Below are 26,880 nucleotides of genomic sequence, written 5' to 3'. Positions count from 1 at the left end.
TTATCCTTCGTTAAATTTCGTAAAATATCGTGACGAACTAAACCTTGCATCAGAATCAAAAATCAGAAAATATTCTAAAATGTCATTATATTCATAATATTACGCTATCTGCCGTGAAATAATTTTACTATAAATAATGAAACAGCAAATATTCTGCTGAATATTATATTAAAGAATGAAACAGCTTGAATTAGATGAGTAAAGAAATTTATGTTATATTTTAATTCTATATAACAAAATAATTATTGCGAAACAGCTAAACTAAGCGCGATATGGCCACTTGCAGATGTTCCATGGAATTTGCAGGTGTTCTAATGGAAGTTAGAAAATCATCTGTTGTAGTAAAAATATTAAAAACATTTTATGATTTTAAAAAACATCAGGTATTTAAAAAATTAAAAATGTAAAGGGTATTCCAAGAATTTTTATTTAAAATTGATGCTTTAAATATATTTTATTATATTGTGTTATTTAACTTTTATTATATTGTATTCATTATGTTGCTCACAAAAATTCAAATTTAATTTCTATTTAAAAATCAGATTATAGGTACTTTGTTCAATTGAAAATTTGGAAAAGAAATGAATAGAACCATCACTTTTTTCTACGAAAATACACAAATAATTATTAACCTTAGAAATCACGGTAGAGTATCTAAGATTTGCAGTTCTAACCTTTCTACGGGCCTTTTTTTTATCTGGCTTACACTGCTTAAAAAATCGTATCTTCAAAAAAATATAGTGAAGCCAAAAACTTCAGGTAAGTTTTTTTCTTTGCCCCGAGAATCGTCAAACTGAAATTAACATTAAATACTAAATGTTGTTATTTTTCTTTCTTAGAGAAGTACGCGCCGCTATATAGAAAGTAAACAAAAAATATTTTGATAATTTTATTTATAAAAATAATGCAGTTTTTAAATCATAAAATATTTAACAATAAGTGTAAAAAAAAGAATATTACTTTATATCTATGATATACATGCGAATATTATTCATTTAAATAATTAAAAGAAATATTAATTCAATAGTGGTTTGATTAATTGATAATTTGTAATTTTATTAAGCTTTTAATTTTGCAAAAAAAAATATTTGATTTTGTTTTGTTTTAAATAAAAATTACTTCGGATACCATAATTTTACCAGAACCGAATTTTTTTTAAGTAAAATGAGTTTGTATTTGATAAAATTTAGCATACAAAGAAATATTTGAAATGATATTTTTTTTGTATAATTACCGTTTTCCTACAAATGATAAAATGAAATATATTTCTCTTTATAGAGTGAAGATTTAGTCACAAAAAAAATGAAGATTTCTTGATGCCGTTGAATTCAGTAAGTAAAATAAAATATTAGCGCGAATTATTTATAAAATATTGTGTTTTAGAATGAATTAGTATATGAAGCTGAATTAATGAGCCTTATTCTAGTTGTCGAAGTAGAGCGACAATTGTCGTCACGACTTGAATTTGATATTCTAAATGGCGATTAAAGTGACACGTGTCGTGGAATAGCGGGAAAATGTGTTTCAGGTATATTCCAGTTGTCGTTGTAGAGCGACACATGTCGTAGTGAAACGACGTTTTTTGTCGAAAAGTATTTAACAAGTGACAAGCGAGATGGATACACCAAAAATGTAAGTTTAAACAATTTAATAAAAATATAAAAAATTATAAAATTTGTAATTTAATACATAAATTAAACCATATAATATATGGTTTGAAAGTCTGTAATAGCTTATAAATCTGTGAATAAAATAAAATGTTTGTAACTAATGTATTTGAAAAAATTATTATCTTACACTCCATTTAGCAAATCCAATGGATTAGAGCTGTCCCTAATCTTAAATCTTTTGATCCTTAATTGTTGCTTTTTTTTCAATTTCATCACTCTCGGAGTTTGATGAATCCATAAACCATAATGCAAATGACGACATTTTTTATTTCCGTATTTAAAAAAATAAATATATACACCGAATTTTTTTTTTTTAGTTTGAACTTTACTCGCTAAAATTTCTTTTTAAAATGTATCAATTTCACTTGAAACGTTTCATTTTCGTTTATTTCTCGCAGTCACGTCACTCGACAACTAGAATACCATATTTCAAATGATGTGACAACGACAACGACAAATGTCACGTAAGTGACGCGACAACTAGAATAAGGCTCAATGAATAAGGAAGAATACGACAACATACCATTTATTTTAGTGAGCAATAACTATCATATTTAAAATTTATTAAAAATTAAATTGTTGTAGAGTCATTAAAATTTATATCTAAAATGTAAGAAACTTTTTAACAAAATGCTATTTTTAATTTTCTTTTTCGGGGGTCATAAAATATTGTGATATTAAAATACTTATAGTTATTGTTATAAAATAAATTTATTAAAAGAGAACAAAAAAATAATGAGTTTTGTTTAAATTTGTTTTTTTTTACAGATATCTAAAATAAAAAAATATTTTTAAGTTTTTACTTAAAAAAAATTTAATTTGTCCTTACAAATTACTCATATTTTATGGTAAAGGCCAGACAAGAAAATAAAATAAATACGCTCCTGCTACGAATTTGAAAATGCTCGGAGCAAAGAAAGAGAAAGCTAGAAAAAATTTACCTTCATTGTTTTTTTAAGATGCACCTTCCTTTAGTATTTCTAATTCGTTGGGAATTTATATAATACATATTTTATATAAACATATATAATAAATTTTTATGTTTTCGTTTTTTGCATCATGGTGGCCCTCCATTATTCAACTTGATCCTTCAACATATATAGCCACTTACTTCAACATATAAAGTTAGGCCCACGAAAATTAAAACTTTTTCATATTTTCTTCAATCATGTTTCATCAAATGGTTGATCAACTAAGTCCACTAACAATTCAACGTTTTGAAAACTTAGATACTATTTTTTCAATGTGTTGAGGAACCAAGTTGAATAGTGGATGAGTAGAATCAGAACAGATTCAAGTCTGTTAAAAAATTGTCCATTTTGATTTTTTACCTTAAATTTGTGGGGGTTTATGTTCAATTAAATTATACACACTTTTTTCGTTAATGCTTCTTCTTGTTATTTTATTGTTAGCAACTCATAATATATTATTTTGACACCAAATAATGTTTGACAATTAATGATATAGAATATCATCATAGATATTTAACAATTAATGACATATAATATTTTGTATAGAATATTTTGATAAAACTAAGCTGTTTAACTAAACTTAAAATAATATTTCAAAAAAACTAAACATTAAGCTTTTGAAATCTTCTCAGATTAGGAAAATTTTTAACTGATTAGAGCATGCTCTGACTGATCTTGGATCTTGGATCTGGTTTTTACATCCAAGATTGAATATAAGTGGTAAAAGCGTGCTCTGAGAACTCTAATTATCTGGTCAGAATTCATATTAACTATTATACTGCGACATCTCTTGGAAAAAGAAGACAATAGTTTGGGAAAGAGGAATACCACTGTTGACGTTTCCAATTTTGAGGTGAATTTTTAATTTAAACAACGATGCATCAATTAACAATGTATATTTTCACTTCATAAATGACATTAGGTGAAGATTATTTTGTTTTTTTTTATTTGAAAATCTGACTTTTGAGTTTTCTTCGAAGTAGAGATACGGTGTGTTGATGTGGAATTTCGCTGTGTAAAAATAAAGAAAAAAATATGGGAATTAATTAGCTACTAAGAAAAATATATTTCGCGTTAATAAATATGTTGAAATATTTTTTAATTTTTTTTTTTATTTTTAAATAATTAGTTTTCGTGAAATTATAAAAAATTGAACCTCATAAATTTTATTTTCAACTGACATACATAAATATATATAATTTTGCAGCCTAATAAAAACATAAAAAGTGAAAATTTTATCTAAATGAGATATCGAATAACTGGAAAAAAAAGGAAAAAATATTCGTTTTATACCTACATAGGTCAAAAGGTACAAGTGTATATATAATTGGAAAAGTGTTAAAAGTATTTGAGAGACCTTTGAATTCCTAATTTTTTCGTTGGAAAAATCATTTGATTCATTGCGAGAAAATATGAAGGAATATTTAACTGTATAAATTGCATTCAATTTAAATTTTCTAGGGAGGTAGGTATACTTATTTGTTTTCGAGGCAGCTAGATGTAAATATTGCTTTTTTTTTAATCAAAAACTGGGTTTAACACTTATAACACATATAATTTTGTTTTTAATTAAACATAAAACCACTTTTACGCTAAATTAAAAAAAATACATACATATATGGTTTTGTTCATAAATTTCAATTGAAACACATACATACATAAGTAAGAACTGCAAATAGGTTGAAATTTTTTGAATTTAGAATATTGATTGCATTTGCTATAGTGTCAATAAAAAATTAGACATTCATGGTAAACAAACGTTGTACAAGGTTCGAAATTATATGCTAATTATTGATAACTTTGGAAGCTTATAGGATAATAATTACCTACGTAGGTGTCTACTGAATGATTATTAAAAAAATATGATTCCTTACGATAGAAGAGTAATAGAGCATTCAATTATACCTATTGCTTTCCTAAGCAGTGAATTTCTTTTTTTATGGTCGTGCCTATATAGGTAAGTTTATAAAACAGTTTAGCTTCTAAAAAATTTTAAATTTTTATTAAAAAGAAAAGTTTTTTAGTCTTTTTTGTCAAGAGAAACCCGTAAGTTATGCGAAAAAATTTGTTTGGGTCGACTTATGAGTTCTTAAGACTCTTAAAACTAATGACTATTTCTAAAGAATCTTCTGAATTTGCAATAAATAGTGTGGTTATAACTGCAAGTGTTTTATTTTTAATAAGGTATATAACCAGTGGCGGGGCCTGATGTTTTTGAGAAGGGAAGTATTAATATTTTTAATTATTTCTAATATTTTTTAGAAAAAGACAGTAAAGTGACTTGTTTTATGAAATTGGTAGATCCAATGAGTCCAGCCACTCCGACGGATTGCTTAACTGCACCCATGCTTTATCGGCTTAACGGCAGTTATGTTTTAAGCTGAGCAATAAAGATAAAAAATACCGATTAATTAAAAACAAATTTATTCTAGGTTTCTTAAGAAAATGTTTAAAGGAAAGCTTTTATACATGCTGAACTAAATTATTTATACGTTTTCCCTCATTTTGAAAAATTATTCACATCGTAATCTTATTCCAATCAGACTTTTCAAAACAATAAAATTTATTATTATTGGATAACCAACTAATAAAGTAAAAGTTTTGTAATAAAACATTCCCTACATCGTCCTGCAAATCTGTGGATTTAGAATGCTAAAGCAATATAATCAGATTTTATTCTAACTTTTTATTTATTTATGTATTTATTTTTAAAATCCGTTTACAAACTTATAAACAAAATATATCTACCCAAGAACTAGTTCGACTCTTCGTTTACATCATACTAATGCAATCCCTCACCAATATTTGTATACAAAAAATTTTCCTAGCTAAAGGAGTTAAGCAGTATACCTTCTTATTTTCATTTTTATGCACATAGAAAATTTTGGGAGAGCAATTTGCGATACAACTTCAACATTTATTTGATTATATCTTAGAAACTATAAAAACTATGGTGTTGAAACTTGGCACAAGTAAGTATATTAGCAGGGCCAATGTGTATGATAAAGGTCGTTGAAATTGGTTGGCTCCTTCTGGTAGCTGCCATACAGCTTCAAAATATACTTGGCTATATCTCAGAAACTATAAAAGTTGTGATATTGAAATTTTACACGAGTAAATATATAAGTAGGGCCAATGTGTTTGATAAAAGTCGGCGAAATGGCTTGGCTCCTTCTGGTAACTTCCAAAGTTACTTCGCTATATCTCAGAAATTACAAAAGCTGTGATATTGAAATATCAGACAAACGAATACATTAGTACAGTTGTCATTAATAATATTATATTTTTGTATTTAATAAATTGCCATTTCATATACCCGTTTTTGGGGTTTCGTTTTCAATTTTTATACCACGAATCTGTTATCTTCATAGTTTTAATAATATCTTCATTTATCCAGGTGTGGACCTTAATTTTAAATGTTTCATATGTTGTGCATTTGTTTTTCACTTTTATTATTAGCTTGATAATTTCTTCTATGTCACTTCCTTCATACATATTAATATTTTCCTCAACATGGTTATTAAATCTTTCGAAATCAATAATTTTTATTTGGGTATTGACCATTGGTTTCAAGACAGCAATTAATTTTGACACATCGACTTGAATAAATTTATGGTCGAAAATAGCAACATTCGTAAGAGTTAATCAATTATTGTTGCTGAAGATTCTGTGATTCGTGTAGCGTGACCCGTGCCAGTCTTGTTTGGGATACATTCATGCACAACAGCTGTAGATGCGTCAATTATCTCCCTGTATTATGCTGTGTCAGGATTTCAGGAACCTTTTTCAAGAGGTCAACATTGGTGCCAGCAATGAAAATCACATTTTTATATTCCTCCAATTTTTGGTACAGTATTGGGTATTTCAATTAGCAGTTTTTTGATGAAGATAGCAGTTCCATCACCAGTATTAAAGCTCCTATAGTTAAAAACCGGTTTATGCCAGTCTTCCAGCGAATAGTATTTAGTTTCATTATCCTATAATCAAAATTCATTACAAACAAAAACAGATACCCCCGGATTATTGGCTAGCTGGACACGTATTTCGTTCATTTAATTCCTGATGCTACGCTGGTTGAAGTAAGCTATGCTAATTTTATTTATGTGTATTCTCATTATTGCTTTATTTAACAGTAAGACAAAATATACCTCCTCATAACATATTTTAGCATTCTTATATATTAATTATCTTTGAAAAACAAGGCTACACTATTTATCATTGAAAAACAATCTACACTAGTTGTGTTATGATTCTGGAATTCCAAACTCTTCTCCTTACAATTACGGCATGTTTGTGCTAATCTGGTGGAAGGCCACGTGTTGTGAGCTTCATTACATTTACCACAAACAATAGCAATTTGACTAAAAGTGTTCAAAGCCGTTGCAATCTGTCTTGTAAAGCGTGTCTACCCCATGAATTCTAATGTGTGGCTTTTTCATTTTGGTGAGTGTAGTCACGTCTCAATTTCTTGATGCACTCTTTGCTTAAGTATTCTTTACTGTCCAGGTTCTCTGGCTTGGTGAATATTCCACCATATTTAATTTTTAATTGCCCAAGTGGTGTTTTGAACTTTTTCGGATCAAAATTTTTTTTATAGCCTTGATTATTGCTTCTAATGACACGTTGTTTGGTTTCGGTCTCTGATAATCAGGCATTGTTTGTGGTTTCTTTTCAGTTCTGTGAGTGAATCTTTGACTATTTAAAAGTAGAGGTTTTTGCTAACCAAGCTGATATCTTCCAAATTTTTGTCCATATCCACAGGACATGCTCTGCAATTTGTTGCATCTTGTTAAAAACTCCTTACTCATGCCAGCACATGTTTCATGAAACAATGCTACATAATAACCATCGCGAAATAAGGCATCATCGTTATCCCACACTACTTTACTACATTCTGGACAAGTTTCTTTTGACATGTTGCACTGTATTTTCTTTACCTTGCAAACAATGCTAGGGTATAAAGTCAGTGAAAACGACGATAATACTTTATCAATTAAAAAATAGCAGTTCGTCAGTTTTCAACTTCTGTAAGACTTGTATGGACTTTACAAGTTTTAATTTAAAAATCAAGAAAAAATTAGCGAATTCCTTAGATGTACCACTTCAATTTCAATCCCCCTAAAAGCTAAGACAACTATGTTGCCTGTTGGAAATATTCAAGAAGCCGAACAAAAGTAGTAAATTCGAATACATATATATTTTCAACACATTTACCATCAATCGAATTTTTATTCTACTTCGCCCCTAGGAGCATCATAGGACTAGTGCATAATTACTGTAAATAACCATGAACCAACCTATCGTAGTTTTTTACCGACCGTATTGTGTGTACAATACAATCGGCTGAACCGATTTTGACGAAATTTTATATGTAAGTTTATTTCGACTATGGAACGAATTGATCGAGATATATCAGATATATATCTTGGAGATATATCAGGCCTCCGGGACTGCACTTTTTAACGGGTCTGTTTTACATTTTTGACCATTTTGAAGAAAATATTCAAGCGATTTACTTGAAATTTCATATATGCGAAATCTCCTAACTTTTTTAAGAAATCAGGCATCAGCGTTAATACGGGCCAAATATACTTTTTTGCGTATATAAAGCGAAATAATCAACCGATTTCATTGGAATTTAATATTTAAATTTTTCGTACTAAAACAATGAACATATAAATTTTTTTGAAAGATCATTGCTCGAAAATTGATCTGCGGGCCGATTTTACATTTTTCACCATATCTACGGAACGAATTGATGGAGTTTCTTGAAATTTAATATTTGAGTTCTGGTTGTTACCAGAACTAACTAACTGACAAGTATTTCAGGGAATTCGGGTAGCACAAAGCGAAACTCTACTAAGAGCCACATAAACATTTTTCTAGGTGTGTTAACTATAAGCTTACTAATGTCCTAAAAATTGGAAAGAAGTATTTAACAGACATTTATAATATTCTGTAACACTTTCACTTAATTAGACAATACACATTGCGGTCAGTTATATGCTTGCTGATCATATCAAATTTTTTTTCTTTATATTAGATATTTAAGCCTATTGTAATTTATTGTTTAATTTTGCTGGTATTTATATTTTTGAATATTGGATATTATTGAAATATTGTAATTAGTTAATATAATTTTTTTATTTTTATATGTAATATGTATAAAGCTATATAATATTAAATATAATTTTTATAGTGAGGTCACTGGGCTTTGAACCCGAGACCCTTCAGTTAAAGGACCAGGCAATAACCACTGCACAATTGCACTGCACCGTTGGTCAGCTTAGCCAGTGAAGTTAAATCCAATAGGGTATTTTACAAATATTCTCGACGATAGTGTTGTTTATGATTCCATACGTCAAAGGAATATGAAATTAAACAGACATACCTATATTTAAATCTGTTGCAAAATATAAAAACTAATTCAAATTGTGTCGCTTTGAACTGAATTTATGTTTTATGAGTACAATTTGCAATACTTGTTTTAAATATGGAAAAAGAAAGTTGCATTTTGTTTTATTTTTAAACAGTTTTTTATTTTACAATAAAAGAGGAATGCTTTCAATCAATAAAGTGTGTGAATGTAAAAACGTATAGATGCAAATAAGTTAACGATTAGTCTCTTCCTATACCGACTTTCCTATTTTTACATATAAAATTCATACAACATAAAATGTAAAATCGAATATGGAGAATTTCCGCCCTACATTACATAACGTATGTCTTGTCAAAGAAAAATATGAATTTTAAGTTTGTATTTTCAACTAACTAAAATTTAACATGTTAACTGAAAGAAGTTACTGTAGAATTCTGTAATTTTAAAATTAAAGTTTATAGTACAATGTTTCTTCACAGTATAAAATATAGTTGTTATGAAAAAGTAAGTTTAATAACACAATTAGTAGTGTCTGATTAAAATATAACATATAGTATGCAAGTACACTTCTACTGCAGCAAAGGAATACTATAGAATAAAGCATAAGAAATTCAGTTTCCACTATTTAATTCTTTAACCAGTTTTACTTACTTTAATTAATTCCTAATTTTAAAATTCTGTTTCTTTTAATATAACATACTGAATACACTTAGTTTTTTTAAAATTAAATGTGAGTACATTCTTCGGAAAATGAATCTAATATTATACGAGTACAATATTATCAACAGATAAAATTTATTTTTCCAAATTTTTGCAATATTTATTCCCATGCTTTATTATACCCTGCACCTCGTGAAGGGTATACTCGTATTAACTTTGTTTGTAACTGAGTTTGTAACTACTTGAAGGAATCATCTGCGGTATGGACATATATATATATATATATATATATTTGCTCAGCGTAAAATTCTGTGTCGATTTAGACATGTCCGTCCGTCCGATCGCACGATAACTCAAAAACGAAAAATGCAATCGGCACCAAACTTTCACAAGTTTTTTCTTTTGTGCCAAGGACGAACCCTATTGTAATTGGACAAATTCGGACAACGGGTTCGGGTAGCTGCCATACAACTCCAAGAGTTTATTTTAAATATTTCAAAAACTAATAAAGCTATAAATATACAATTTTGTATACATGTGTACAATTATATTCTACACATACTCTAAAAATTATAATGAAATAGCTGCACCGGTTCGGGTGGCTGCCATACGACTCCAAAAGCAAATTTTTTATATTCGGAAAAATAATAAAGTCAGATTTATGAAACTTGGCAGTCATGTGTCTAATTATAAGTCAAATATATTTCTGAAGTTTTAGAGGAATTGCTTGACAGGTTCGGGTACCTGCTATACAACTCCAGAAGCTAATTTTAAATATTTGGAAAAATAATAAAATCAGATTCATGAAACTTGGCAGTTGTGTGTCGAGTTATAGGTCAAATATATTTCTGAAGTCTTAGAGGAATTGCTTGAGAGGTTCGAGTAGCTCCCATACAAGTGTAAAAGCTTATTTTAAATATTTGGAAAAATAATAAAGTTAGATTCATGAGACTTGGCAGAAGTGTGTCCAATTATAGCTCAGACATATTTCTGCAGCTTTGGTGGAATTGCTTGACAGGTTCGAGTAGCTCCCATACAAGTCCAAAAACATATTTTAAATATTTGGAAAAATTTTAAAGTCAAATTCATGAAACTTGGCAGTCGAGTGTCTAATTATAGGTCAGACATATTCGTGAAGTTTCTATAGAATGGTTTCACAGGTTCGTGTAATTGCTATACAATAACGAAAGATGCAGGGTATAATTCAATCGGTTTATACCGACTGAAACGTTTTTACTTGTTTTTATAAGTATTTTTATATATTTTTATAAAAATATTTTCTTTTTGTATGTTATATGCAAATATTAAAAATGCACAAACATATACCACCTTAGGTCGAAGGGAAGATGTGATATATGCTTATTATTTGTGCCTTAAATGTCCGAATACCACAATGTGTTAAAAGGAATCAGAAAAAATTGTACGCAATTTGAATTAAATTATATTTTTGGACTGTTATGATTTTGGACCATGTTTATTTATACATGTTGCTATTACTTTGTCCACTTACATATGTTTGTATTTAATTCGACATGATAAAAATACAAGCATGAATATTATTATTCTTTTGTTTATGGGGTGTAGTCAAAAGTGTTAATTTGATTTAATAGTAAAGACATTGTTAAACCGCAAGTTTTGTTTTTATTACAAAAATGATGTTTTTCTTCATTTTTTAACGTTATTTTAACTTAATTGTATAATTCTTTGTGTATTCTATAAAAACTGTAAAGTATTGAATTTTAGGATTTTCTATTAAAATTTAAAAAAAAATTAAATTTTATTAGATATCACTGATGCCAAAAACGGCCTATGTATAACTTCTATAAAAATATGTATAAAGTCGTCATTCATAGTCTTTGACAAACTGTTAACCTCCCTTAATCTATAGTCTTGTACTATTGTTATATCGAGATGCATAATTACCTCTTTTGTATTGTTGTATCATTAGAATAAGTTGATAAAATATTAAAATGCTTAAAATTTAAAAGAGGGCGTAAAAATTTGGAAAGATAAGTTTCCCATTGTGTAAGCACGAATGACTAATATTATGCCAAACTAATGGTTTGTAAAGTAGCATTTTTCCCTTCAACAAGCGAACACGCTGCTGTTAAAAACAATCCATTTCAACATTGATTGAATTACGTTCATTCCTATACAAAAATATTTCAAATGATTGCATACCAATAGCATTTTAATTGCGCGAGTTAAGAAAAATAATTGTATTTTTTGATGGCATAACAAATTTTGAGGGAATGGAGGTGAAAAAAAATTTTTTCTAACTAAATAAGTTATTTACTAGAACCTAAAAGCTGCCAAAATTTCAGACTCGTTACCATCTAGAATATAAACTAAAAAAGTATTTTGAATAACGGTTGATTTTTGCGGCCATTTTGTGATTACTATATCAACTATACCTTTGAAAAATTTAAAAAATGTTTTTGTTTATTTAAAGGCAATTTTTAGAATTTGAGGTGTTGAATCTTTTAGAGTTAAAATTTTGATCCTCAAAAGTAAGATTTACGTAAAGACGGACGCGTAAAGTGAAACTAATATGAACTTTTTTGCAAATTTTGAAAAAGCGGTAAAAAGAGCAAAATGAAATATATAAAAAATCTTTTTCAAACATTATATAAAGTGTACTAAAAACTGTAATTTTAATACTCGTATTTGTTTATATTTTTATAGTGAGAAGCCTTTTGTTTTCTAACAAAGCAGAAAAAAGTTTTTAAAAAATATGCAATGTATGCAAATGTACGTTATGCTATCCTTGAAATATTTTGGTATGAAAATAATTTTAATAATGATCGTTTTAAAAAGCAGTATTTTCACGTATTGAACAGAAAAGTGCTACAATACAAACAATTAGTTTAATCCAACTTTATTTTTTGTAACTTTAACTATAATTTCTAATTAAAGTGGAGTACTTATTATAGATAAATTTACCTACTGTTTCTAAGTCGCTTTTCATAAATTAACCATAATAAGTTTATGTATGTATGTAATCACATATATGTATATGTATGTATGTATTTCAAATTTATAACATTTTAATAATTTGTTCTTTTTTGATCAAAATTTCATTTTACTTTTTTTTAGTAAAACTCCAAATAATTCGATATGTACTTATTTACTGTAAATTTCATACCACCTGTATAAATATTTAAATTAGATTTTTTGCTATTAGTGCAAATATCTAATATATTTAAACGTACTTCGGTTAAAAAACAAAAATGCAAACAATTTTGATTAAAATTTTTATATCTTTGACATTATTAAAAAAAATTTAAAAAGCTTAAAAAATATTAATTTTTTAAAGTAAATACAAACACGAATAAAAATACATACACATGTAAATAATTTATTTTGGGTACTAAAAAAAATAATCAAAAGTGGTATCTGCCATTCCAAATTATCTAAAAGGTTCTTATGTTAAATTGTCGCAAAATATTTAATTTATCGGATTTAATTTATCGAATAATTAATAATATATCGAATTTAATTTAATATTTAAATTCGAGGTGTTAAAACAATTAATCTATAAATTTTTTGGAAAGATCAGCTCCCAGAAGCTGATCTAGGGGCCGGTTTTAAATTTTTTACGATGTCTGCGGAACGAATTGATAGAATTTCTTGAAATTTAAACTCTACTAAGAGCTAAATTTACATTTTTCTAGCTAAGTTAACTAAAAGCTTAATAACGTCCCAAAAATTGAAAGGAAGTATTTAGCAGGCATTTTAATAATATTCTGTAACACTTTCATTTAACTATTCAATACAAATTGCGGTTGCTTATGTGCTGACCACAGCAGATTTTTTAGTATAATTATACTTAAGTATAGAAAATTGAAAATCATTTTGGCTTCGCGCATCGAAATAAATTTTAATAAAAGTTATATATATATATACAAAGTTCAATTGAAACATAGATAATTATAAACGAAAAATAACAAAATCCTGGAGTCTGAGTTAACATAGCGAAAGTATGCAATGTCAATATTTATAATAGTGTAAATTATTTTGCAATACCAATAGAAACGTTGAGGTGATAAAATATTTTCCCATCGTTTGAATTAATATTTGAATTTGAGAGATGTGTTTTAATTTAATCTACAGCAACATACAAAATGTTGTCATGAAGGCTATAAAAATATTTCAAGTTTCGTTTTCAAACATCTTTTTAAACACAATTTTATTAAATTGATAAAAGTAGTCTCTTTACTAATCATACCATCGGAGAAAAAAATTCGCTTAATTAAATATCTCAAATTCTCTATATACGTATTTATATTAATTCTGGAACAGGAAATCCGTTAGAATCTACCATATATGTGCTACACTACGTGATTATAAAAAAAACGCAAATTTTGAATTGACAATATTAAATATGTATATTAAAAAAAAAATATCTAATAAATAAAATTTAATAATTCTATTTTTTATTTTCTTACAGATATTTTGGATTCAATTTCACTGATAATTTATTTATAATTAGAACGGGAATTGATATTAATATTCCAAAATTGGCTCTGATAGAAAAGCATAATTAACTTCCACAATGTTTAAAATATCTGGAGGATAATTTTTTTTTAGTTGAATATGTTATAAATTTTATTTTAGTTTTTCTTTTTGTTTTCATGAATTTACAACTTTTTCATTTTAATATACAAAAAGATATAAAAATTTATTGGAAATTGTAACCGTAAGCAAAACTAATTTAAAGAAAATTTCAACCAAAAAGTTCAAAATAAGTTTTTTTTTTCTTTCCGTTACGATTGCTTTTAATTTTATACTTTAAGAATCTGTGAATTAAAAAAAGATAAATGTTGTCTTGTCAAAATGTCAAATCTCGACGATTTGCGGAAGAAGTTTGTAGCGGCCACACAACAACCACAACCGCATACACAACCCCAGCAACAACAAAACCCATCATCAGTTTTGAAACAACAATTACATCATCAAATATGTTCAGGTCTCGATTCACGTCATCATTTACCATTAACTTCAGCACTTTCAGTTGGAGCAACACCATTAAATATACCAACGACAACAACGGTAATAGGCACGTCAGATCCCGAACGCCTTTATATATTTCCACCAGCTACGACAACAGCAGGTAACAGCAGTCGTGTTGGCCCAAGTGATGCATTTGGTCCAGCACCAAATGCTTTTTTAACACCCCTTGAACAACAACACATTTCGCGAGGTCATTCAAGATCAGTTAGCCATGGTGGTGGTACGTTTATAGGATCGAATAGTAGTGGAATAGGAGGGACAGCAGCTAGACCACTTAAGTCAGCAATGAAAGGACATCAGCGTGCATTTTCACATGGTCAAATTACTGATACAGCAACAGTAGCACAAGCCCCACGATCTGGCCACACACGCGTCGGTTCGAAAACTGATTTTATTTTGCCGCCAACTCATAAAGATATCGACGAAAATCGTATTGGTGAATTCGGTTCGTCAGCTGCATCATCAGCTCGCGGTCATTCTAGACAAGCTTCGCGTTCTGAATCTATTTATACGTTACGGCGCACAGAAATACCACCGTGGTATAAACGATTCGGTCTTTGTCAGAATGATAAATTCGAGGAACGCGGTTACCGGATTGTTGTGCCAAACCATACAGTGCCACCGAAAACACCAAAAAGTGAACATCCTAATGGTTTATACGTAGGAAACAAAATTCGTACTACAAAATATACGTTATTATCATTTATACCGAAAAATTTGTTAGAACAATTTCATCGTGTTGCTAATTTGTATTTTATTTTTATCGTATTATTAAATTGGTTTCCGGCAATTAACGCTTTTGGAAAGGAAATTGCTATGATACCAGTTTTATTTGTATTAGGTGTTACTGCTATTAAAGATTTATTTGAAGATCGCAGGCGTAGGGCTTCAGATCAAAGAATTAATAACTCGACATGCCGTGTTTATAATGGGTAAGTAAGCAGATAATAATTAATCTCGCAAATAATTTTTTAAAATCAATATATTATTCTTTTCTAACATTAATTTTAAAAACTATTTTACACTTGCACTTTTTACGTAAATATTTATTTATTTACCGAATATTAATTATTTACCGAGCGCCCGATAAATTTCCTTGTATGTATTATCCTTGAAATGTTAAAAAATTGTAATGAATAAAGCTATATCACACGTCAGGTAATAAATAGTAATAACTGCCATAGTATTCCGAATAATTATTCAGCAACTTCATAGGATCATCCCCTGGAGGTTTTAAAGTTTAAGAGCTAAAATTTTGAACGGTATATGGAAATAAAACTACAACTTTCGGTTAAAGCCAGAATTGAAAGAGCCTATGCGGTAATTAATTATACTTAACCTCAATAATAATTTAATTATATTTCGGTATATATATGTAGTTGCTGAAAGGAGTGGTTAATTTTAACACGAATTATTTCGCCCTGAAGCAACTCATGAAATCTTTAATATAAACTTCTATTTATTTGTCTTTTTATTAATTTCTTAATTGTGGTAGGTATAGTGAAAGAACTTTTACTGTTATAGATACTACAATTCCATCGATAGCTACTCTATGATCTATATATTATTGCTCATTTAAATATTACGCATGTATGTTTAGCTATGATTTTTTGATCAAGGTATTTGTTATAATAAAAGGTACCTATATTTGAAAATTATTAAATCCCAATATATATACAGGGTGTTTCGCATAAATAATGAAGGCAAATAATTTCAGGGATGACTCTTTGATCAGTTTCCAGCAAAAAATTGTAAAACACATTCAACGCTTTTCACTGGCAAAACTATGAGAGATAGAGGAAAATGATATATGGATTAATTTTTATCTTTCATCGTAGCGCGTCCAAAAAAAAAATAAAAATTTTTGAGAAACTTTCTGACTTCTTCGAGTTTTATCTCGAAACTGTGGCTCAGAAATTGGTTGTAAGATCAAAAGTAAAGAGCAATCAATCGCCTGTAAAACGAGCTTCCGATGGTTGCTCTATGTTGGATGGTTCCGAAGCAATAAGCATTTACTTATATGCAGGAGAAATCTTTATCTTGTTTTTTCAACAGGTATCTCGAAAGTGAGTATATCTGCAACCCGCTTCCCCTTTCTTTTTTACATGGTCAAATAACTGATACAACAAGAGTAGCACCACGACTTAGCCACTCACGCGTCGGTTCGAAAACTGATTTTATTTTACCGCCCACTCATAAAGATGTCGACGAAAATGATTATATTTTTTTTTTTATTTTGCATTAAGCTCTTCACAAACAAAATAGATCAAAGGTGAAAGCAGATACGCGTTACGAAAAAATTCTTGTCATTCAAAATTCGTTATACATATATACGAATATATGATACTTAGCCATCAGTGCCTGACAATTAAAAGGTGGGAAACAGAATTTTTATTCTTAATATTCATGGAAAATAACCTCTGGAAAATATGTATATAACATTTTCTAAAGTTAGTTTCATTCACTAAATTCACTAAAGACAAATATGTATATGTATATACAATTGAATATTGTATGAAACAGATTTTGAATTAAAAATAATTTTGGTGTTAAAAAAAATAATTATAAAAATTCGATCGATACATTTAAATATTACATCTTAGTCTAAATATTTGACTTTAAAATAAAATGATTGATTTTAAAAAATAAAATACCTTTTTTTATATTTTTGAAACTTTAACCTTGAATTTTATATAATTTCCTTCTATTTTTAGTTTGCAATAAAACTTTTGCAATCAATTACACGCTATCTTATCACTAAAGTTAGACACATTTATTCGATTTTTTTGTTGAGTTTTTTTTCTAAAACATTTTTTTTTAAAGTTCGTGCTTTTCAATTAAGATTTATTTGAAGCAGAATTTTTAAGCAAAAACATGATATAGATTTCGTAATAATTTTGTAAAAGTAAGACAAAGATTATAATTTCTATGCTTAAAAATTACTTTTGAAATATAAATTTGAAATATAAATTTATTAATTTTTTTCAAAAAATCATAAAAAAAAAATCTGATGTGGTCAGCACATAACCGACCGCTTTGTGTATTGTCTAGTTAAATGAAAGTGTTACAGAATATTATAAAAATGTCTGTTAAATACTTCTTTCCAATTTTGAGGATATTAGTAAGCTTATAGTTAACATACCTAGAAAAAAGTAAATTTGGCTCTTAATAGAGTTTCGCTTTGTGCTATCCGAGTTCCCTGAAATGCTCGCCGGTTAGTTTCGGTAACAACCAGAACTCAAATATCAAATTTCAAGAAATTCCATCAATTCGTGAAAAATGTAAAATCGGCCCGCAGATCAGTTTTCGAGCCCTGATCCAAAAAATTAACATGTTCATTGTTTTAATACGAGTAATTCATATATTAAATTTCAATGAAATCGGTTGATTATTTCTCTTTATATACACAAAAATGTATATTTGGCCCGTAGTAAACGTCTAGTTGCCGAAGCCTGATTTCTTCCAAAACATAGAAATTTTCGCGGACGGTCGAGCTGAGCTTATATATAAATTTTCAAGTAAATCGGTTGAATATTTTCTTCAAAATGTTCAAAAATATAAAACAGGCCCGCCAAAAAGTGCAGTTCCCGAGGCCTGATATATACCAAAAGTTGATCAATCCGTGCCATGGTGGAAATAAACTTACATATAAAATTTCATCAAAATCGGTTCAGCCGAATTTGATATACACGCGTGCACACACAGACCGACAGATTGCTAAAAATAGTTTATTTACACTTCCCTACTATGGAGAAGTACGTTCCCACCGAAAACTCGATATGCAAAATTTGTTGCCATCACATAGCCTACCTATTGTTTACACAATACGGTCGGTAATAAATTTTTAAGATTATTTCAAATTTTGTAGATAAAATCCAAAACGTTACGCCTAATTATAGATGTATCTCAATAAGGTCAATCTTGTTACCCAGTATCTTGTTTCAATTTTAAAGTCGTGTCATTTTTTAGGTCGTGTAAATGATAGGTTCACAAAAATATGAATATTAAAAACAAAGATGACAGGTCTTTTAGCTACCATTTTGTTTACATATTGGAATCAAATCAATTGAATATCAAGTGATCCTATACTTTGTATAAAGGAGTACTACCTACATAAGAAAAATTAACTAAATAGTAATATTAAGCACTGTATATTCAAAAAGTCTTATAATAGTTAGAGATTTATTTCGCCGGTTGTTCCTTAGACTTTTTTTTGGACCCGATTGTATAAGTTTAGAAATTTAATGAGTAGAGAAATGGACGGACATATAGAATAAAGTTATATTCTTACCTACAAATGTATTGGAAAATGCTAAGAAGCAAACTATTCTGACGAGCTTCATTTTAAAACTAATATAAATTATGCAAATTGTTAAACGAAATATTTAATTACCTACTAATAGACGCAAATAGACGCTGATCTTTGTTTTAATAATAAAAAAATTTTGCAGCCGAAAGTCCTAACTTAATGTGTTGATAGAGGTGTAATTTTTTTTTGCTGTGAGAAATAAGAGGAGAAAACAGTCGTACTAAAATTCATTGGTGTTTTTTTTCATTTTTAATTTCTATTTTTTAGTTCACACTATAGTATACGAGTATAGATTTATTTATACCCACAGAAAGCTAAGTTCACCCGTGAAATTATGTGAACTTTAAAGATAAAAATTATTATAATTATTAAATGTGAACTTTAGAGAAACTCGTAAATGAATTATAAAATTGAATCAACTCGAAGAGACTGCTTTTTCAAAAGATGATAATAATTGAAGAAACTTAATTTTACTTTAGCCATTCTTCAATATTTTTTGCTTTTCTTTTTATTTTCGAATTGATATGAATTTTTTGGAAAATATTTGGATTTTGTTTATTTCATGTTTGTTTTTTACATAATTATTTTATATTCAGCAATAATTGATTTTTTTTTAACTTTTACTACTGTGTTAAATTTCTTTTTTTGGCGTAATTTGTACATAAGAAAAACAATTCTAATCTGATTTTTCTTCCAAATAAAGTCCATTTTTCCTTTGTATTTACAATCCTAAAACTCGATTTATTACTATCATGAAATAATTTATTGCAGTGCATTTTTTTTCTTGATGTTTTCAACAACATTAACGCAATAAGGGAAACAATAACCTCCAGTAATTTTTTCCAAGGTTGTAAAAAATTGAATAACTATTATATCTTTTTACCGGTAAAGAGAAATAATTAACCGATTTCATTGAAATTTAATATTTAAATTCTTCGTACTAAAACAATGAACATATAAATTTTTTGGAAAGATCAGGGCTCGAAAACTGATCTGCGGACCGATTTTACATTTTTTACCATATCTACGGAACGAATGGATGGAATTTCTTGACATTTGATTTTTAAGTTCTGGTTGTTACCGAAACTAACTGGCAAGCATTTCACGGAATTCGGGTAGCACAAAGTGAAACTCTACTATGAGCCAAATTTACATTTTTCTAGGTATGTTAACTAAGTTAACTACTAATGTCCTAAAAATAGAAAGAAGTATTTAACAGATATTTTTATAATAATCTGTAACACTTTCACATAACTAGACAATACACATTGCGGTCGGTTATGTGCTGACCACATCAGATTTTTTGATATTTAATTTTATCTACAGAAATGAAAAAAATAAGTAAATAAAAAATTTAAAATTAAAAAATATATGTAAGTGAATCAGTATTTTCTGAAGTCCACTTTATGTACATATTTATACATGTTACATGTAACTATGTACTAAAATTCAACTTTACCCATATGTTTTGTACTTTGATATGAAAAATATGTATGTGATTACATTCAAAAGCTATATTAAATTAAAATACAAAGCGACAGTCAAAACGACATAGTATAACTATAAGTATAATATCTGTTATCGATCTAACTTTTCCTAATTATTTCATCTTCAATTTAATATACATACATATTTAGCCCAGTTGAAATCAACTGTACCTTTTTTACTAATTTTTGCAGTTTGGCTTTTCATTTTTAATTGTTGCTTAAAAATAAAATTTCTTTTTGTTTCAGTTTCCTTGTTTTGTTTTATTTTTATTTTTTCTAAAATAGAATTTTCCACTATTTAGCCCAAAAAAAAAATATAAATTTTTTTTTGTTCAAAATATTAAAAGTTTAAATACAAAATAGCAAACGTTTTAACACAACTGTCAAAAATATATTGCGTATGTATCACATTATTGTTTTGCAGTATTGTGTTTATGAAAATGCCTTATTTTTTTAATGAGTATAAGCATAACAAAGCGAATTATGTTCAATTCGCGATGATTCTTTAATATTTCTTTCTCTTTGCTTTTATTACAGTTATTTTCAAATTTATTCACTACATCAAAAAGGTACGGTTGAATTCCAGTTTTTTCATTTGTTAAATTTCAGCATACTATAGTAAAAAATTTAATGTAGTCAGTGTACAACCGAGCGCAAAGTGTGTTTTTTTCATACTGAATGTATATAATATGAAATCTGAAAAAATTTTATTTTATTAGTTTGGCGAAATTTTTGTACAAAATTATGAAAATATTCTTCAAACACTTGTTTCAAATTTTAAGAAATCTACTATAATCTTTCAGTTTACACACTTCCAAAAAAATTATTTTAGTGCTCAGAAAAGTTTCATTTATACTTAAATATGCCTCATTTTTGTTTATTGATATTTTAATATACCAAATACTTAATTGCAGGAAGTAATCAAACTTCTTTGGTAATAACGAAAGAATAATCAAATAGTGATAGTAAAATTTCAGTTGTAACAACGGATTTCCCTGGAAGATTTAACTTGTACTATTGCCAAACAGAGCTTACATACAAGCTCAGATATTAATTACTAAATACATTAATTAAAAGTACTTAAATAGTTTACTTACGTTTCCCAAGCTTAAAGAAATTTATTTCTGTGCAAACTTGTTATGTTGAATTTGTTGCCGTCTTAATACTTCGCTTAAAATAAAAAATAGTGTTTCATTTCAATGTGATCAAAAAATAATATTGTTATTCCTATTATTATTTATATTATAAATTATTTGAATGTGTAAGTAATGTAAGAATATGTAAGTTATAAGACAAGTTGAATAAGCTTGGTACGCTGTCATTTGTACTATACATAGTCTTCACTCTATATAAAATTTACAGTAACAAGGGTGGATTTATTGCTTGATATGAAAATTCAAAGATTTTATAAAAAATTTGAGAAGTATAAAAATACTGACGTTTTTGTTAGTACTTTTAAACTTTAAATCTTACACAGCCAAAGCATAGGATCTTCAATTAATACGACTAATTGAACAAAATTAAAGTTAGTGTAACAACAAATGTACCTTCGCCTTAAGTCAATACACACATCTGTTCATAGATTAAAATAAAAACCATGGCGTATTTAATTGCACATTGTTGTTAGTGCTGCCAAAAGTACCGGCTCTATAATATGTATTAGGAAAATGGTAATATGTATTACATAAAATAAATTTTGAGAAATTAGGACAGAAATTTTATCAAGTTATTTCAGTATTATGTAGTTACAATTTTTATTTTTACATATACCCAATTTTTTAGCACTTTTCCAAAAAAAATTAAAAATAAAGGGCTTATCAGTTTCACTCTGTCCGTCCGTGGGCATGTTTACAAAACTTCTACACCCTTAAAAATACGAAGCTGAAATTTTATATATGCATAAATTTTATTAGAAACTTATTTTCGATCTTCAGAAGAAAATTTTTACCTACATCCCCCCTTTAAAAGTTATAGCCCCTCAAAATATTAAAAATACCATTTTTTAAGTAACTATTGTATCAAAATCAAAAATAGTTTTTAAATTCTGCGAATGCAGAAAAGTAGTGGCAGGCTTCTTCTAAGATAGCATATCATATTTGAACTTTACAAAAATAAAATGGCCGTTTAAATTTACCGTTATTTAAAATCCATTTTTTTTACCCAATTTCTGATATAGTTTTTCTCTAGACCGCAGACCATTTCGTTAAATGAAAATTTTTTCCCACCTCCACCCCCTCTCAAGTTATCGCCTCTTGAGATTTATAAAATTTTAATTTTTGGCACCTTATATTTTCACAACTGAAATTTTTTTTAAATTTCTATAAATGCAGAAAGCTAGCAGCAAATTTCATGCCATTAAAAAATATAATTATTTTTCTTAGCTCGAGAAATTAACTCTTAAATTTGAGGATTATATTAACGTCTCTTTCAATTTGTTTTCGTTTTATTTCAAAGATTGCATGCATTACTTATCCTAAATGTATACAATCTTGGAAATATATATGAGTGAAACTAATTTTAATGCAGTATACAACACACAGATTGTTTTCAGTGTTGAACAGCAGTATTTTCACTTGCTGAAGGGAAAAGTGCTGCATTACAAACCAAGTGTTTGACCCAACTTTATTGTTTATTCACTTTTAATATAAAAACGAAACAATAGCTCTGTGAAAAATTTGTTAAATAAGTTTTTCAGCCGCGAAAACTTTTCTTTTTTTTTAACTTTACCTAAATAGATTTACGTACACCCATACACTTTTTGCTGGAAATTGATCAAAGAATCATCTCTGAAATTATTGGCGTCCTTATGCGAACCACACTGTATAGTACAGTTTTCACTCTTTATCGCTAGATATTACATTTATGAGAATGCTTTATGTTAAATATTGTTTTTTTTTTACCCACCGCATTCTATAAAATAGGGTAAAATTATTTTAGTTTTTCACAAAAATGAAAGCTTTTTTATCATTAAGTTACTATAATCGTTTAATTATAAAATAAGTTATCATTTTATTTACATATAGCTATGTGCATTATATAATTTATGTGTACGTATAAAATTATTACGATATAAGCAAAGCGTAAATCAAAATTCTTTTGTTTCTAGCAATATTTGCATATTAGAAAAAATCTGATGTGGTCAGCACATAACCGACCGCATTGTATATTGTCTAGTTAAGTGAAAGTGTTACAGAATATTATAAAAATGTCTGTTAAATACTTCTTTCCAATTTTTAGGACATTAGTAAGCTTATAGTTAACATAGCTAGAAAAATGTAAATTTGGCTCTTAGTAGAGCTTCGCTTTGTGCTACCCGAATTCCCTGAAATGCTCGCCAGTTAGTTTCGGTAACAACCAGAACTCAAATATCAAATTTCAAGAAATTCCATCAATTCGTTCTGTAGATATGGTGAAAAATGTAAAATCGGTCCGCAGATCAGTTTTCGAGCCCTGATATTTCCAAAAAATTTATATGTTCATTGTTTTAATACGAGGAATACAAATATTAAATTTCAATGAAATCGGTTGATTATTTCTCTTTATATACGCAAAAATGTATATTTGGCTCGTAGTGATTGATCTGATTTCTTCCAAAAGTTAGGAATTTTTGCGAACGGTCGAGCAAAGCTCATATATGAAATTTCAAGTAAATCGGTTGAATATTTTCATCAAAATGGTGAAAAATGTAAAATCGGTCCGCAGATCAGTTTTCGAGCCCTGATATTTCCAAAAAATTTATATGTTCATTGTTTTAATACGAGGAATACAAATATTAAATTTCAATGAAATCGGTTGATTATTTCTCTTTATATACACAAAAAAGTATATTTGGCCCGTAGTAAACGTCTAGTTGCCGATGCCTGATTTCTTCCAAAAGTTAGGAATTTTCGCGGACGGTCGAGCTGAGTTATATATGAAATTTCAAATAAATCGGTTGAATATTTTCTTCAAAATGTTCAAAAATGTAAAACATTCCCGCTAAAAAGTGCAGTTCCCGAGGCCTTCCGATCGATCCGTGCCATGGTGGAAACAAACTTACATAAAAAATTTCATCAAAATCGGTTCAGCCGAACTTGAGATACACGCGTGCACACACAGACCGACAGACCGACAGACGGACAGACCGACAGGTTGCTAAAAATAGTTTATTTACACTTCCCTACTATGGAGAAGTACGTTCCCACCGAAAACTCGATATGCAAAATTGGTTGCCATCACATAACCTATTGTTTACACAATACGGTCGAATTCCAGGATCTGCGTCTCTGATGCATGTATATAAGTTTTCATAAAACTTGCAATTCTTTACAAGGATACCGTGTAAGATGCAACTTTATTTTCCAGGGTATTTGCAAATTTTCCGATGGTTTTTCAGTCGCTATCGTCGCTAGAAAAAAAACTTAAATAAATAATTTTTCTTACACAAGCTTTTATGGCATTTTTAATTTTCTTTTGATTTTACGAGTATATCACAAAAAACGTTCCACTACAAAAATTTGTGGAATTATTTACTTCACCTAAATATAAATATGCATTGTATTTAATAAAATTCTAATAGTTTTATATTGCCATACTTTATATTTTAAACTTAGGCAAATATTAGCAAATATAAAAGTAAAGTTCGAATCTGTCACAACCCATTTCGTACAAAATAATTTAACATTAGAAAAAAGGTAAAAAAAATAAAAGCAATAAAGGTGAAATTATTTTTTATTTTTGGCTGAAGTAATTGTTGTAGGAGTATTAAAGTATATTCCAAATGTTGTGTTATTAAACTATTATGAAATTATATGTATGCCAGATATTTTTATTCAAATGTCCCGATGAGTAACATGGAATTTATGATTTTGGGGGGTATCAAAACCCTAAAAATGCCATTTTTAACTATTTATTGCAGTGAAATCATAAGCATTTTTCAAATTTTACAAACGCAGAAAGGCAGTGGGTTGCTTCTCCTATCGCGGCATACTATAGTCAAACTTTAAAAAAACAAAATGGCCGTTTAAATTTACCGTTATTTAAAATCAGTTTTTTCCAAATTTTTGATGTCGCTTTTCTTCTAGACCCCAGGCTTTAGGAGCCTGAAATTAGCAGCTTTTAGACACTACTAAATACTTTATTACAAGAATATTTTTTTCCATCTCCACCCCCTCTCAAGTTATCGCCTCTTGAAATTTAAATTAACCCTTAAAATCGAGCATTATGTTAACCCCTCTTTATATGAACTTTTGCTTTATTTCAAAGACTGCACAAATCGTTCATCCTAAATATATGCAATCCTAGAAATAGTTTTGTTTTTGAATGAAAATAATTATTAAAATTATTGATTAGTGCGGTAGGTATACATAGAGAGGAAAAAGTGCTACAATACAAACTATAGGTTTGACCCAACTTTATTTTTTAGATTTATCACTAAAATTTATTATTATTTTTTTTTTAATACGCTAGAATATTTTTTTTTCCACAACAAAAATGCTTCACAAAAATGGTACAAGTTCATGATAATATTTGGAAAAATAATCGGATGTCCAATGATGTCCATTGATATTTCTGATCAATTATGAGAAATTTCATTAGAAAAAGAAAACGCGAAATATTTTCGGTCATGTCTTTATACTCGTATCTAACAAGTTCCAATACTCAATTTTTTTTACGAAATATTACGAATTTTTGCCTTCGTTCCTGTTTTTTTTATTTAAATGCCACTGATCGTGCCATATTTCTTATTATTTTTTTTTTCTTTTTTTTTCGTAAAAAAAGAGTTTAATATTTTAAAAAATCTCAGGATATTATACACATTTTTTAAAAAGTTTCCCATTTAAATTCTTGCACGAAAAAGAAAGAAAGGTAGGAAGAAATAAAAAACAAGTAAAAACGTTTCAGTCGGTATAAACCGATTGATTTATACCCTGCACCTTTTGTTATTTTGTAGCAATTACTCGAACCTGTGAAATCATTCTATAGAAACTTCACGGACTTATAATTGGACATCCGATTATTTTTCCGAATATTAAGAATAAGCTTTTAGACTTGTATGGGATCTACTCGAACCTGTTAAGCAATTCCACCAAAACTTCAGAAATATATGTGACCTATAACTCAACATACAACTGCCAAGTTCCATGAATCTGACTTTATTGTTTTTCCAAATATTTAAAATAAGCTTTTGGAGTTGTATGGCAAGTTCCCGAACCTGTCAAGCAATTCCACTAAAACTTCACAAATATATCTGATTTATAATAGAACACACAACTGCAAAGTTTAATGAATCTGACTTTATTATTTTTCCAAATATTAAGAATAAGCTTTTAGACTTGTATGGGAGCTACTCGAACCTGTCAAGCAATCCCACCAAAACTTTAGAAATATGTCTGACCTATAATTGGACACA

At 28.2% G+C, this 26,880-nt stretch overlaps 1 protein-coding gene across 4 annotated transcripts in view; it reads left to right on the top strand.

Annotated features, from left to right (window-relative positions):
* Positions 1 to 3,627: 3,627 nt before the first annotated feature.
* LOC129612430 (phospholipid-transporting ATPase VA) overlaps positions 3,628 to 26,880 on the top strand; it is a 62,054-nt gene continuing 38,801 nt past the window's right edge. For 2 of the 4 annotated variants that reach the window (XM_055526018.1, XM_055526015.1), the window contains exons 1-2: positions 3,628 to 4,106; positions 14,131 to 15,625. In XM_055526018.1, the coding sequence (XP_055381993.1) occupies positions 14,517 to 15,625 (1,109 nt within the window). In that variant the 5' untranslated portion in view covers positions 3,628 to 4,106; positions 14,131 to 14,516. The remainder of the gene's footprint in view (positions 4,107 to 14,130; positions 15,626 to 26,880) is intronic. The other 2 variants (XM_055526016.1, XM_055526017.1) reach the window with 2 other exon arrangements.

This window comes from Condylostylus longicornis, unplaced genomic scaffold, assembly GCF_029603195.1.
Source record: "Condylostylus longicornis isolate FDR11 unplaced genomic scaffold, ASM2960319v2 ptg000072l, whole genome shotgun sequence".
NCBI lineage: Eukaryota > Metazoa > Arthropoda > Insecta > Diptera > Dolichopodidae > Condylostylus > Condylostylus longicornis.
The sequence above is the reverse complement of the archived record's forward strand: the minus strand, read 5'-3'. Positions and strand labels throughout refer to the sequence as shown.